Source organism: Ceratina calcarata, unplaced genomic scaffold, assembly GCF_001652005.2.
Source record: "Ceratina calcarata isolate Rehan_Ccalc_2016 unplaced genomic scaffold, ASM165200v1 scaffold93, whole genome shotgun sequence".
Taxonomy (NCBI): domain Eukaryota; kingdom Metazoa; phylum Arthropoda; class Insecta; order Hymenoptera; family Apidae; genus Ceratina; species Ceratina calcarata.
The window spans coordinates 208,909-225,301 of record NW_017180684.1 but is presented as its reverse complement, the minus strand read 5'-3'; the positions used below and the strand labels follow the sequence as shown (position 1 = coordinate 225,301).

General features: G+C 45.2%; 1 protein-coding gene across 1 annotated transcript in view; it reads left to right on the top strand.

Moving 5' to 3' along the window:
* The first annotated feature begins 9,301 nt into the window (after window positions 1-9,301).
* LOC108631697 (uncharacterized) overlaps window positions 9,302-16,393 on the top strand; it is a 46,862-nt gene continuing 39,770 nt past the window's right edge. The window contains exon 1 of the mRNA XM_026819088.1: window positions 9,302-10,912. Coding sequence (XP_026674889.1) covers window positions 10,678-10,912 — 235 coding nt within the window. The 5' untranslated portion in view covers window positions 9,302-10,677. The remainder of the gene's footprint in view (window positions 10,913-16,393) is intronic.

The following is a 16,393-nucleotide window of genomic DNA, read 5'->3' as shown; positions in this document are numbered from 1 at the left end:
GATCGGACAGAAAATATCGAGGGCTGAAATAATCGAGGGAGTCGCTTAACGTTTATACCGGCTTCGAAAAATTGTATTATTTATTGCATATATATATATATTAATCATTTATTCAACGTGATATTGTGTCAACTATTTAGTCAACGTGATATTTCACATTTTTATTAACTGCTTCGTAAATGAATGTATTAATATTATATTTCGGAAGAATCCAGATTCAAAATATCTAGAGGCGTTTGAAGTTCCAAGGCTCCGATGATGACTAAAACCATGATGTAAAACATAAAGTGTGTTTTTGCGCATCCATTTGAACAAATAATCACGGACGCTTCCACTCGTCGGCCATTTGGGATTTCTAAGCAATCACGCTTCACATTAAAACAGAGCGAATTTTAAAATCGTACACACATTAAAAATTAAGTTTTCAAAGTGTAATATATATGCGTGTTTGAACTAAACAATAGATCATCGTACTTCCAAAATGGCCGACGAGTGGAAGGCGCAGGCAGCGGCGCATTTGAACACGCCGGAAGGACACACCTTATGTTTTTACATCATGACTAAAACCATTCGACGCCGCTTGTATACGATTTATTGTTCCGGGTCCGAGGAAACAAACACGATACGGTGAGATTTCGCGGTACTCTGCAGCCGTGGTTAAAAATATGCAAGAAGGCACGTACCTCCAATTTTTTTCGATGCTTACGCAAGCATTTACATCACCCGGAGTTAACTTTGACGCGAGCGTACACATACAGGATATTCGGAGATTACGCCGGCCGAGTTGTTTTCGTCGACAAACAGATAACGAGAGAAGAGAAAAGCAGTGGAGCAATAAACAGGATAGAGAATCGATGGGAGAACGCGTTAGCTTCGATCCCCGATGCTTTCCAGTCTTCGCGCGGTTCATAAATTTGAAAACCGAGGCAGATTTAAGATCTCCATTGTTCGGGAATGAACGAGTTCTCTGATCAGATTTAACAGCTGGTTTTTCATAATCACATTCGGAATTTAATAAATCTGATTTAAAACGTGCGAGCTGTAAGAAGTAGATAGTGACGTTCCTAGCCAGACACACAATTTGACGTTCAATAAGAAGTTTCTGATGTTGAAAAATATATGAAATGCTTTAAGAGGCATTTCTCTATAAGATTATTTACATCGAAATTCCAACAGTTCATAAAATAAATGAAAATGTGTTAAGACAGGATCCTGATTTTCGTTGGGCGTTAGATAATTTCGTTTACCGTTTCACGTCTGGCTATGAATCAGGCCATTCGTGGTGTCATTATAGCGTAGACTAGGAAATGAATAAACGAAAAAGAGAGAGAGCGAGAAAAAAAATCGGTGAAAGAGAAAGAAGTGTCGAATGCAGTTATTCGATTAGACCGGGCTCGAGCGTTGCTCGCATATGGTCGCTCCCTGGAGGGATCGCGTAATTACGTAACGCTATATCGCCGCGCCGGCACTGCCACGGTAGCGTAATGTCCGCCCGGGGCTGCTCACGAGTCTCGGCACAGATTTTGCCGATTATTCGCCGACAATTCCGCCTGCACCGGGTACAACACGACTCGCCGCCGTCTAGGTACTTGCATAAGCATATACCGCGGCAGTACGTACATACTAGGTACTTACCTCGTCACGCGTTGCCGAAACGCTGCAAAATCCGACCCAACGATCTCTGACATGTATCCTCGATCATCCTCTCCTTGTCCTACTTTAACAATAGAGGTATTAAGAATCAGTCAGTTGTTCAATATTGGACAGATATTGTATTTAGAGTTTATACGAAGCATGACACATACGAAAAATCTTATTGATACCAGTTTTCTTGCCCAATGCACTTTCAGACCGAACAATCGCGTGTAAAAATCGCATTATTTCTGAACGTGCTTTCTGATTCTCGGCCTATGTATACGTCCCGGCTAAAATGAATGCAAAGCGAGAGATTTTTAAAGAAAACTCAAAGGAATCCCCCAGCGTGCACCAGTGCATAGAAACCCGTGAAACGAGATACCGTTGAATTCAATCCGTGGCAACGCTTTTCCCCCCTGTAGTAAAGACGTTCGAAGGGCATCAAAATGCATCGGGCGCAATTGCTCGACGCAGCGCCTGGTTGGGCTCCGGCAACAACAAGAGTAAAGCCGAGATGGACGAGGAGGGAATCGTACGGGAAAGAGAGGAACGAAGGTGCAGCTGCGACGTGTACACGCCCCGCTCTGGCAGCGTTCGTGCAACGGCAATAAAATCTAGGAAGTTGCCTAGGCCGCGCGGTACACAGAGTTCTTAGCGGCTGCTTCCGGTGAACGCCGGTCCTACCTCGCTTCCGGGCTGCGCTACCGTGAGAGCCGATGCTCCGTTCACCAGTACTGTCTTTTACTTTCAATGTCACAATCGGTTTAGACCAGTCATTACTGCGAGATTGACTTTTGTACAGTCGAAATGAGCAAATAAAATGTGTAGTCCTATTATTTACTTATGTATTGTTAAAGACAATTGAATCGCGCGATGGAACTATTTTATCTCTTTTATATGGTTGTTTTCTATTATAAATGCATGTAGGAGGAGGGCATTTGATAAAATTTACAAACTCTTATTTTCTGTCATAAACAACTTCGTGCAATGAACTTCGAAAATTGGTGGTATAAAAAAGGACTCTTTTATATTATCCTTTCATCTGATTCTTTGCCCGATCGGAACCACAAAGCAATTTGATCGACCGCAACATCAAGCAGTAGCATTAAACGTTACCGCAAAAATACTAATAATGAGGGGTCATTCGTCGAAACAAGAAACAGTGTAATTTGTATGATCCGAGAGTAGCTACAAAGACACTCAGTGGTGATGAGAGGAACCGTAACGGGCATTACCGCGCGTATTACAGTATTCGTGTAATAATTAACCTTTACCTTCCAAGAATCAGGCGTACCTAATCCGAGTATTATTGCTTGCATTATTCCTTATTACGATTCTTCGAGGAAGAGCGAAAGTATCAATCAGGCTGAAATAATCGAAGGTAGAGAGATCGATTTAAAAAATGAAGTCTAAATGTACGAAGTATTTAGTAACCGCGTATCTTTTTTTCTAAAAAATATTCGATATAGAACTAAATGACTTCAGTGTGGCGTTGCCTTATATGTAAGGATCAACAAAATTCAAGTCGTGTTTTATCGTTTCCTTTGCGCGAACGCCTAAATTGTCCGGGTCGAAGCGTTTCGACGATCGCCCTCGCCTCGTTTCTTCGAGTTTTTCCAGTTTTACGATTGACGTAGACCCAGACCGGCTATACCATATACAGTATCCAGTCAGACGACGATGCGACGCGACGGTGCCAGTGGCAGAGGCATGAATGGAGTGCCGGCCGGGCTGTCGAGAACCCTTGATCGACGTCAGAAAATCGCAAGAAACCGCGACGGCAAGAACACGGCGAGGGAATCCGATAAACACGACCGACCAAATACGAACGACCGTTTTCGGAGGGTGGTTTCATGGTTTATGTAACGTTTTGTACGCCGTCTCGCGAATGCCCCTGTCTTGATCAATGAAAAATTGTTGCAGATAAGGCTCGCATGATTTCATGAAATTACAAGTTATTGAATTGTCGAGAATAATATTGATTACCAAACACCTTATCTTATCCCTCAGAACATATAATTATAGCTAATACTGCGTATCACAAAATAGATAGATCAATTTATCATACATTTAACATTATATGATCACTGAACAGTTCGTTGACTTATTTGACAGTACGTAACATTTTGCGATACGTAACATTTCCCTTGCTATTACCGCGGCCCGCCGGTTCCTTTTCTCCCTCTTCCACCGTTCCATCCGTTCGGCCGTGTCTGGCTGTGACTCCGTCGGCGAACAGTGAATCACGTCCATTGACTGGACGCGCCGCACCGACCAGACGGACCGGGCCCGACCATATACAGACTAGATTCACTCGCGTCGTCGGTCTCGCGCGAGCAAGGCAAGAAGTCGATGCTCTCTGCGGCACGGCACGGACATGGCGCAGCCTGAGAAAAGAGGCGAGAGAGAGAAACTGGCAGAAGCTCTCCTCTCTCTGCAGTCCGCTTCCTGTCTCAGCAGCCGAGCGAGCCGATGCGATGCCATTTGCGTGGCATAATGGGCCGTCGATCGCATCGGCCGGACGCTAAGATCGTACAGGTGTTCAATCATACGGACCCGTGTTCTCCATTCCCTTTTTTTTTAGGATTTACCTTAATTCAGTCCCGATACAATGCGAATCTGACGGTACCAATTCTATTTCATATGAAATTACGTATGAAAACACAGGAGTGTTGTTTGAAAAAGGAACGCTGGTCCTTCCTTACTTAAAGTAGAAATAATAATAAATATATCTAAATGAATTAACTAAAGATTAGAGGCATTTATTCGTCTCATACGTCGTGACTTTTTGGTTCTCAAGCGATTAAGTAATATAAGGTACGATAGATTTCGATAGAAACCGGAAGTTGTGTTATGGCACAATAATTTAAATAGGCAGTAGCTTTGAATGAATGAGATAGTAAACGTTCTAAGTGGATAGTTGTTGGTAGCGATTGGAAAGGGGTGGTTAATGGGTTGATGAAGAAGTTTGTGTGTCACTTAATCGGGCGTATTGCGTGCTCTTATCTACTGATATCATTTTTCTAACTAAATCTGTTATTAAGTTCTTGTTTATTTTAACAGCTTTTATTTATTTATATTAACAGTCTAATCCTATCTGATTCATTATTCGAAAGTCAATTATAGTAGATTCCTAAGAACAAGGGATAGAAGAGATCGAACCAGCGAATCGCATAATTCACCGGTTGTTGCTCGTGTTTAAAGGGATATCATAAAATCAAGAGAAACGACGGCGGATCTCGGATCGAGGATTTCCATCTCTCACGAACGAGTTAACTGGCCTTCGTTGAACCGTATCAGAATGAATGGCGGTGATGCACAAAGGAAGGAGATCGCCGGAACGAGGCTAGGCCGGTGCATCCGGTCGCGCGAGAGTTAACCTTGACTCGCAGGCTATTCGTTCTATTCTTCGACCGATCGACGCGACGACGGAAACAAGGACGAAGAGGAACGGCCTCGCCTCTATTTAGATATTCGCCACCTGTCGCGATTCCGTCCAGTCCAAGGACCGACCGCAATGATCTATCGTTTCTCCCCGTCCTCCCCCTCGCTTTTTGAACCCTTCGCTCGGTTTTTATCCCTCGTCGCGGCGCCTTCGATGGACACTTCGCTCGGCGAATCGTCTCACTCGATGAATCGATAGCTCCTTAAGTTCGATATTACTGATCGAATGTTAATATTAATTTTACGTTGTATGTAAAATTCAATGAGGTAATATGAATTATTATGTGGATCTTGATGACAGGCAAGATAAAAATTGTATCGAAAGAACGAAGAAGAGTGTGTAAGTGTAATTATACGTGCCACGTTACGTAATGAAGAGAACTACGGCGAGTATGGCGAATTAAGAGAAAGAACGCGTCTAGACAGGGGATCTTAAAAGGAACGTTCGTTTCCCTACCGAATCGAGGAGATCTCCTTCAAGAATGCTAACGAAGAAGAAAAAGAAGAAGAAGAAGAAGCGATAGAAAAAAAGGACCAGACAGGATCGTATTGAGATTTCTCAAGTTCCGCTATAAAAGGTGGATGGATCACCGTGAAAAGAAATTCCCCACTTCTCCACCCCCTTCGGTATAATCTGCGAGAAATTTCATCGGCGAGGGTGTATTAAAATGATGGGTTCGTTCAACCTGTGTTTATCTTCGAATGCAACTTTGTGACACAGTCCAAGGTTTCGACATTCTCTTATTTATCCCATCCCCATGGTCTGCGAAGAAACTTCACCGATAGTCTGTGCGTAACGCGATTCGGTCTCTTTATCAAGAGAAGAAGAAACGTTTCCCTCGAAGAGGTTACAAAGATAATCCTCAAAATTTTTATGATCATCGTACTTCACTTAGCACTCGAGATCGTTGATAGTTTGGTTTACGCGCGGTCCTACAATTTTATTGCAAACGTTAAGGTTTTATCGTTCTTTTGATAACTCAGGCATTCTGTGTCTACCGAGCAGCGTTCCTAATTGATTTTCATACAAATTATGCACTTCGATTAAATCGGTAATAAACATCCATACGCTGATTGAAATAAATTTCTGAAATAAATAAAAGACTTTCTTATATCAAAAATCTGATCTCTGTTCTTCGACCTCAACCCTTTGTCCTTTTCATTTTCGTATCCCTGTTTCTCAGGTTTGTCAGCGCGAAGTGCATAGAGACTGATACTTAAACAAAATCGGGAAAAGGAAACAGGAGGAAGAAAGGACAGATTAACGAACGGATAGGAAGGAAGGAAGGAAGGAAGGAAGGAAGGGTGCTGGTCCTGCTGGTGGGGATGCTAGTTGTACCGTTTGAAGGGGATGCGCTGCAAGAAGCGCGTGGTAGGTCCGGCTGCAAAGGTATCGTCACGTGGCCAAGGGGGCGGTACCGTTTTCTCGTGGGTGCCCGGTATAAAAGAGAGACGTGCCACCGGTGCATCCACCAATTACTATTGCACTTTGCCACCGGGACGGAGGCAAGGTCGCCTCTTCCGAATCGCGAATCTTCCGCAACCGTACGTCCGCCGTTCTCGTCGCGTCTTCCGTTTCCCCGTTCCGTCACGCACTCGATGAACTACTCGCTTATCAATCGTTTATTTCGAAACCCGGCGCGATTCTGTGGCCGTTGACGTTCGCCACTCTCGAAAATATAATAAAAGGTAATAAAATCGGTGACCGTGTGACTTGATATACGTAAGCAAGTATAATTTGCGAGCGGACACCGAAAAGAACTCGCGTACCCGTCTGCCTCGTAAAAACGTACTCACGCAACGGCGTTCGCCGGTTTGAGGGTGCTCGGTAAGCGTTAACCCTTCACTGGAAAGGACGACACGACAGGGGGGATGAGTCTCTTCCCCTTACCCTTCTGTCTTTGCTACTCGATTTCTGTAGCTGTGTCACTTGATGCATTTTCGTTTGTTGCTTTCAAGTAGTACGTCTTTAATTTACTGATCCAAAAGAACAGAACACTACATTTGCTTCTCCCTTGAGTTTCCACAAATTCTGATTATAATACACCAATCAAGTCTCATGTACGGTTTTTAAAAGACATTTCTTTATCTACTGGTGTTGCATGCTATCACTAGTGAATTCATGTGTTTTGATAGTGGCAATTTAATAATGAGAACAAACCTGACTTCACTCGTTTACTGCTACATATTTTACCATTATCTTTCAAATCAAGAAGATATTGTGATGTAAAAATATCGAGACAGTGATCCGATCGGGTGGCCAAATAAAATTGTCAATGGTACGCGGAGACGGTGGAACAAGATCGGAGTGTTCGACCCAGAAAAAGGAGTTCTGAAATAAGAATGATAGAAGGATGCAACCGAGGTTCTTCTTAATGGTTTACGCGCAACAATTTTTTAACGACACTTCTCGGGATTCTATCGCGGGCCATAAAATAATCCCAAGGTAAAAATAGTAATGACCGTCGTTAAACCGTTACGCGCGGGACGAAGAAGCGAAGGAACCGAACGGGGCCCATTGAGTGCGACCAGCGGACGGAAAAAATAAACCGGCGAGACCAAACCGAAACCGAGTGAAAGGAGCGAGAAACGTGATTTTTGTTGATCGCCGACTCCCATTGTTTTCCTTCCACTCGTTACCGTTAGTATCATTTGCGGAGAGGGAACGTCTCAATCCATCAGGTCGTAGCCGGTGGAGGGTGGGGACGAAATGATAGGAAGATCGAGTGGAAGCCGATTCTATACGAGGGAACAACGATTATTTTTTCTTACCGGTTGTTCGAAAGTTTGCACGTGGTCCTTATCTCTAGTGCGGCTTATAAAACAAAAGTATCGCGATTCATTTACAAGGAATTATACTTTACATAGGATTATCGATATTCAAGGAAAACGTTGTACCGAACATTCCTGTTGATTTCGATTCTCAAGAAAATTCGTGATTAATCGATTACGTTCACGCAATGATCACACGTTTATATACTTCGAACGCGTCACGCGAAGGGAATTGTCTCACTCGTCGCTGCCACGATTTCGTCCCCTTCCAGCGGCGCGCAAAAAGAATCCGAAAAATCCGTCATCGGCGGAGTTAACGACCCTCGACGAGGAGGGGAACAAAGAAGGAACTTCTCGTCTACTTTTCTTTTTCTCCCTCTTCAACCCTCTTTCTCTCTCTGTTGCCCCTGTACGCTGAAATGAATAGACCTTACACAATTTATGCATCCGAAACAAATAGAAACACGGGTGTACTATAAATATCGCGGAACGGGCAAAAAATATCTGGATCCCGATCTCGATCCACCTCCGTCTGCCGACCGGACCGGACCGGATCAGGTACAGGACGGCGGGTCCGGCCTAGAATCGAATTTCGCGCGGCTTTCCTCTTCCTTTCGTTCGAACGCGAATACCGGAAGTAAGGATTGCGTCGTCGGACGGCGAAGCCCCGACAAAGAGAAAGGAAGGACGAAAAAGCGAGGAACCGCAGAAGAAGGTGAAAGAGGAAGAGAGGAGCGGACGCAAAAACAGTGGAAGAGAAAGGGTCGAAAGTAAGGGTCGAAGAGAGGGAAGAAGGAAAATGCGTAGGAGGATCGGGAGCGGAGAATGCAAGCGTGGTGCACGAGGAAGGACGAGGAAGGAAGGAAGGCTGGCTGGTGGTCGGTGAAGGACAGGAGGACGTAAGAAGCGTACGTACAAGTAGAAGGAGAAGAGGAAGAGGAGTAGGAGTTGACGGTCGAGGAGAAGGAGTATCGAGAAGGTGGAGTAGAAGGAGGTGGTCTCGAAAGAGAAGGAGAACGAGCGTGCATGCACGCATGCATGCATGCATGAGACGAGCAGGCGGATAAACAGGCAGGCATACGCGCAGAGACAGAGGAGGCTGGCGAGCCAAGGCAAGGAGAGCCAAAGGCGAGGCAAAGGCATAGAGAGGCATACAGGCGAGGCAGATAGGCGAGCCATCGGCGGTGCCGGTGCCGGTGCCGCAGCCGCAGCCGCGATCGCGCGCTTCAAGAAGGGAAGTGGGGACATAACATAACAGAGCGCGGCCGCGTGTGCAGACCGCTTTTGCAGAGCTTCGCTCGGCACACGGGGAAACGTTCCCGGCTTGTATACCGCTGCTGCTGGCTGCTGCTGCTGCTGCTGCTGCTTGGCTGCTGGCTGCTGCTGCTGCTGCTAGCTGCTGCTGCTGCTGCTGCTGCTGCTGCCGCTGCTGCCTGCCGACTGTCGACTGCTACTCTCAGTCTGCCGGGCGGCCTCGTGCGCGCTGGCTTGGTTTCTATTCGACGAATTCGCGCGCCACGCGAAACTTACCCGCGCTCGGGCTCGAGAAGCCCGAGGAGGAACGCGTACTGCTATAACGCGAACCGAGCGAACGCGTGCAATACGTGACAGACGGAGTCGGCCCGCCGCCGAAAGAATACTCGCGAGGAAATTGGACGCGGCGCGGCGAGCCGTTGGTCACTCCTCGGCCGACGATCTACGAGGATCCGAGTGAGTAAGGCAGGTCGAGGAGCAGCCGGCTCCGGTTCGCGCCTTCTCATCGTGTCCACGTGTTCCCGCGAATAATCGCGGTCCCGTTCATTGCCAGTTCTCGCTGCGAAACGAAAAAAGGAAGAGGAACGACGAGGAAGCATGCTGACACGCGAGTGGTGTATCGGGTGATGACGTGCGTCCCTCGATCATGAGACGGTACACGCGCTCCGTGGCACGCGTGTCTCTTCGAACGGAATAAGATACGGCGGCTGTTGTACGCGGTTCGTTCGCGAGAAAGTACGTACGCGAAAGCCGGCGGTGCGGTGCACGGTGACAGGACACGGAGCGACGACGCGGCGGCGGCGCTCTCAGGGATCGCTCGCCGGAACGAAACGGAACGGAAACACGTCGCTCTTCTACAGGTGTTTCGAATCGATTCCTCGGACGCCCTTTCCCCTCTCGGTCGCGCGGTGGCCCGCCGCTTGCTCCGCTGGACTCTGTGATATGTTCAGTGAGTTTCCTTCGTCGGACACGTGATCCGCTGCTCCAGAACGGGCAACGCGACGCGACGCGTGCCTCCTGTTAGTTTCTCTCGGGTCTCGCGTTCGCCGGACGTGAAATTTCACCGGGAACCGTGGATCCGGTGCGACGGCCGACCGTCACCTGATAAACCGACGTGTTATCGTCCTCGTCACTAAAGATCGGATCACTGTTTCGTACAGGGAACTCTAGATCGGTGAATCGTTTCTACGGTATCTGACATGATCGTCGGATCGATCCTTCTGACAGAGAAACGTTGACAAATGAAATTCGCGTGGTCCTGTGATAAATTTTACGTAGAGGCAGACGCGGTAAATTGACGAGAAGACTCTTAGAAACAGAGTTCTATCCGGTTGTTGTTTGCACCGAGTGCGTCCGCGGTATTAAATACGTGAGAATTCAAATTCGTAACAGAGAATAGAACGAGAGTGACGTTTCACCGGAAAAGCGGTGTGTAAATGACGCGGTGGCGGAGGTGGCGATCTGGTACGCGGTAAATACATACGTGATTTCGGTGAGCAAAGAGATTGTCAGGGGGGGTACGTAAGACGGTTGCCACACCGCGGAGGAGAGGAAGAGACAGCGGCGTGGCAGATGAGATGTGAAGCACGAGGACTACGCGGCGTGGAGCTGGCGGGAGCGAAGGCGGAAGTTGGGAAGTCGAAGCCGTCGCCGAAGGCGGTCGCAGGGGCACCGGCGGCTCAGGGGGGCACCTGGCGGGGGCCGCCTGAGATGACGACCCTGCGACGGGGCATCGCGGCACCCCGGTACAACACCTACGTCTTGGTATCGCTGATCGGGCTGTTGCTGCAAACCCAATCCGCGACGGGTAAGTGCGTCCCTTTTATTAGAACACAGAATCGTTTTTACGACTCTTAGGATACGTCGTAAAACGTATAACTGGATTATGTGAATGAACGAGTGAAAGTTGATGATAATTTGATGAGTAATCAAAAGAAGATTTAGGCATAGTTTCACATAACTGAGGATTTCATTTTATCAACTAGAAATTTCACCCTCCCGTTGGATGTACTCAAACGTCACAATTATTAAAACTGCGTTTGGATTTTAATCCTACATTCTCTAATAAAAGGAATGTTTCATTGAATTTCTGTACGAAATATGAACTTTTATAGCCGCTCGGAACTGTACATTAACAGTATACCAATCGTGTATGTTAGACTTGAACGACATTTCATGGGAATCGACCAATCCTCTATGCTTTTAGAAGCAAACAAATTTTACATAAACGGCGGCTGTGAAACGCGCGACGTCAAACGGTTCAATTGAATCTTTTCGTTCCAATTTTATTGTTTCGATTCGTCGCGATTCATTAGCAGAAACGCATTTGCAGCGAGACCGACAATGGTCAACGGTCTAAATAACAATCGGCGTTGACGTAACCCCGCGAGCAAGGTGTGTTTCGATTGTCAACTGGATTGCGATTCTCGTTACGCAAACGAGACGCGGGGAACAATCGATCGATCGAACTGTTGATTTATCGCGTTTAGAATAAACTGTGTCACCATTCGCGAAAACCACTTACGCGACACAAAAGTAAGTACTTGCACCTATTTACTTGCTCCAAACAAATTTCCTATTCCTATGTTTCATTTAAAAAAATGTTTGCATAACTTCATTCGCTAAACTCGAATTTCGATATTGCATAGAAAATCTATGAAGATTTTTTAACAGGAAATGAATAACAAATATAAATACTTTAATAAATTCCATAAATAGATTTAGTATTCTGTGTAACTGTTGATTTGCCTTGTGCATTTCTGACCCTCACTGTACGCCGGCGCTCGATCGCCGATTCGTTCCGATTTTATTCACTCGTCCGCGGGTTTCCGCTTAAAACGTAACAGGTAGAGAAGAGGTAACTTTATTTTCGTTCGACTCGTTTATTTTAGCAACTTCCCGCCGCCGTTCGGTTACGAAGAACTTCGGCGAGAAGTTTCGTTGAATATTTATGCCAACGGGGTATGTTATACATGCAGATAAACGAGTAGTTAGGTCGGAGGCACCTACATTACTTAATGCAATTATTTCAATTTCTTCGAGGAATTCTACACTGAATTACTCTACGAAACAATATTTCGTTTTGCTATGAGATATTCATGCTGAAGAATGAAACAGGGATTTAATTTCTGTCAAATTATCCTAGTAACATTTTACTATCTTACATAAAATTCTGCTCCATTATGAAAGATTTATTTATCTATGTATTGCTCATCTTGTAACTTCTTTTGGCAACAATCTCTTTAGTGTATATTGAATCGATTAATAATTTAGCAAGACTGAGAGAATAAGCAAGCAGGCAATACTGAAGACAGTGTGAATAAGCTAGAAATCGTCATAATTGAGAACCACGCACACTTAGCACGACCAGACAGCTTGTTCATTCTGATTAGCGTTGCAGAAAAATCGTGGCTAAGAAAGTCGGTGGTTAGCTTTCACGATGGATCGGATGGCAAATTAAAAATTATTAATGGCCTGCGAATGTTTATCAGAAATTTAAATATTCAAAAGTACGAAGTGCGTGTAGTATGTAAAAATATGCAAAACGTTAACGTGTCATGTAAGAAAAAGAAAAGAAGAAGAAAATCATGAATAATGATTTATCAAATAAATTAAAATGAAAAAAGCGTAAACATTCTTGGACTGGTTGATAGTCATCCTACAGTTGTCTCTTTCTTCTATTTCCACGAGAATGGTCTCGACGCTTCTAACGAGGGCAATTAGCTCGCAGCCAATGATAGCTCGTGAAATCGAACTTAATCATCTAATGCAATTAATTGGATTTGATTCGGCGGTGCTTAATAGATCGTGTAATTCGACGCAGCGTTTACGTCATTGCGGTCAAGCCACGTTTTTCTTCGTCTCCAGTAGGCGAGATCATTTTTATCCAATTACGATTACATAAAAAGTTATAAACTGGATGACTTCTGTTCTCGTCTCATACGCTCCGTTCTAAGATCGTTCTCTCCCAACAGCTTTTCTCGGTACTTTATATTTTCGGTTACAAAATAAATAATTGTTTCGCGGTTTACCCGAAATGATTCGTGGAAAACGAGTAGCGACTTTCCATCATCGCACACTCTTAAATAACCAAATTCGTTTCGCGAAAGTAAATAGAAAACGGAACTAAATAATTGTTTGTCTTATGCTCGTTTCTTTTTCTTCGAGTAACGGTAGTAAGAAGGAGTACGTAACAATCACAGTTTAAATAGAAACTTGATTACATTATTTTAGAAAATCCAACTAATTTTCTTTTAGGAAACACGACGAGAAATGGAACGACAAACGTTTCGTTTAACCGTATCCATTCTTTGTCAAGCCGATCGATTCTGTTCGCAAGTCCGATGTTGCAAAACGAATTCGCGCGGATCTCCAGGGATCCTCAAAACGCGCTAATGAAGTTTTAGCCGCACGGCGGCGGCGCGTCCAGCCGGTAGACGTGGAATTAGCGGTGAATTAATTCGCACTCCGTATCGTCCGTCCGAAGGCGAGCGAGCACGCGTTTCTACGCCCGGCGACGTGCATCAACGCTACTAATTTCGTTGCCAGCGTGCGAATAAATTGGCGATTATTCATCGCGTATCCGCCTTGCGCTGCCGTGCGACGGCGTCGCGCGACGAATGGGGGTCGACTTGACCCATTCACTGGTTGTTTTATCTTTTGAATTTCTTACGAAGATCGCCGTGCGTAAGATCGGTAGAACTTATTGAATCAGCGTACGAAGTAAAGCTGCACAGATTTCACGATTTCATTTTGTTCAAATATAAGGGAACACGAGTCATGCATCAGTAATTATTTTAGTTGACATCCGTTTAAACACTTTTCTCAACCCTTTCCTCTGATCCTTAAAATACGATGGTCATCGTAGTGGAATCAATCGCGTTGGAAACACCGACGTTGTCGGCGTTATGGTTTGCGGTCACAGGGAGACCGTAGCAATGAAAAAGCATGTTGTCGTCGATCCTGCCTCTCTACTAAGGAGGAGGTTCGCCCTCGCCGTGACGAGGGTGGAAAGCCTCCCTTCTTTTTGAAAAGGCAGCCAAGGATGCTGGTTTCGATCGGCAGGAAAATGGCGCCAGAAGCCTGGTGAAGAGGAACCTTCTGACCGAGAAGGACCGAGCGAGAGAGAGAATCCTCTCCCTCGCGCGTAGTTCACGCTGGTCAGAGGCATCGCGACTCACCAGGCCCTTCAGGCCCCTCTATCCGCCTCTCAGGCCCTTGGTGGCTCCCTCGCGTCACTTCGAGGACCAACGCAGGGTCCCTCGCCGTCCTTCTTTCGCCCGGTGGCATCGTCCTCGCGCGTCTACAACCTCTGAAGCTCCACTCCGCTGATGCAGAGCACTGACCCGCAAACTGGTTCCTCCATTACGCCAGGCTTTCTCCCTCCTCTAACCCTTTTCACTCGTTTTCTCTCCGTCCCGCGTTTTCTATATCCGCCGCACCCGCCTCCCCTTGCCTGCCCCCAACGCCGACTGCCCCCTCGGCTTCTTTCTCCCCCTTTCGTCCTCCTCCCTGTTTCGTCGTCTCGGATCACTTCGATTCCCTCTAGTCGCGTTCCCCATCTCTCTTCACCTTTTTACTAGCGCCGGTGTCCCTTTTACTTACAATTAGCTTTCCTGCGTTCGTGTCAGCCTCTGCAACCCCCTGCGGAACGTTCGGCCTCTCGTCAAGCGGATTCGGGCTCGACTATATCCTCGGTCCCTTTCCTCCCTCCCTCCGTTCGATCGGTCGTTTACTTCTTCATAGACGAAATTAGAACTCCTTCTCTTCGACAGGATCATTACGTAATACTATGTCTTACACGATGTTGAAAAGATCGTATTTTTGTTCGGTCGAATTGGACAAGATTTTTCTCACAATTGCCAAGAAAAACAAGGTGGACACGGTCAACCGTTATACAAAGCAATATTCAGTTTCCTCGTTAACTCCTCTCGCTCCAAATGACAAATAGGTTGCCGTTAAAACTGCTCAAGGCATCGACCTGGTTTTTACACCATTGTAACGACGTTTTAAACCTATAGGAATCACAAAGCTCTATCGAGCAGTTTAAAACTGTTACGCAACTGACAGGCTTAGTGCACGAGATATTCGTCTAATTCCCTCTTATCTTATACGTTCAAAGTGTATTATTATCATTTTGAAGGTGTTGTTCGTTTGGCATCTATGAAATATCAAGAGAAGAAACGATTCACTTTGTCAGTTCCATAATTAAACTCGTTTCCCAAATTCTTCAGACAAAAGTTTATTTGTAAATCAGTGGATAAGCATTGCGCCTTAGGCAGGCCAGCTGGTCGGATCAGCCGATGAAAAATAACGGATACTGTATACGCACGTCGAAAAGACGTTATGTAAAATTATGTCAGCGCGAGGTCAGCGAGCTCCTTCGCCTGCACTTTGCTCGAGCCGGTGCGAGCCGGTGGGCGGATTAAAATGTTTACACAATTCGCGAGGCGAAATATTGCTTTCTCGAATTAATGCGATCTTTTTTTTTACTTATCCTCTTTATTCGAATCTATTTAATCTTCGTTTACCATTGGCAGAATACCTTCGCAAACATTTGTCGAGGAACATCGAACGTGATGTCAACGTCTAATCGAGAATAGAAAAAACGGTGAATTTTGATTCATGCTTTAAGGATGTTTTGGCTATACAGTCAATCCCAAAAGTTTATGTACCTTAGAAAAACGCATTTCCTATAATTAAAAAGAAATCAGACGTCTTAAGAATAATGCTAATAATAAGTAGCTACGTGCTAAAAAGTATAGAAGGAAATATTCAACTAATTATTGACGCTGGCAGAAAACTTTTTATACAGAAATTATAAGCCTTGACGTCCTCAACAAGAAAGATTCTATGAATTTTTCTTCTAACTCGAGTATTTAACAAGTTACATATGATTATTTGGCATTTTATTGATGTTGACAAAATCCGACCATCCCAGCCTCGAAACGGCGAACTTTTGACAAAAAATTTCGTTTTTCCTCAATAACTCCTAAACCCTTGGAGATACGGGAAAATTGCATAGGACCTTTCTTGTAGAGGACGACGAGATCTACAATTTCCATGTAAAAATTTTTCGCTAGCATTAATAGTTTACGAGTTATTGACGAAAAACGAAGAAACAGTTTTTGGCAAATTACTGGTTAACTATTGACGCTAGCAAGAAAATTTTATATGGAAATTGTAGATCTCGTCGTCCTCTACAAGAAAGGTCCTATGCAATTTTCCCGTATCTCCAAGGGTTTAGGAGTTATTGAGGAAAAACGAAATTTTTTGTCAAAAGTTCGCC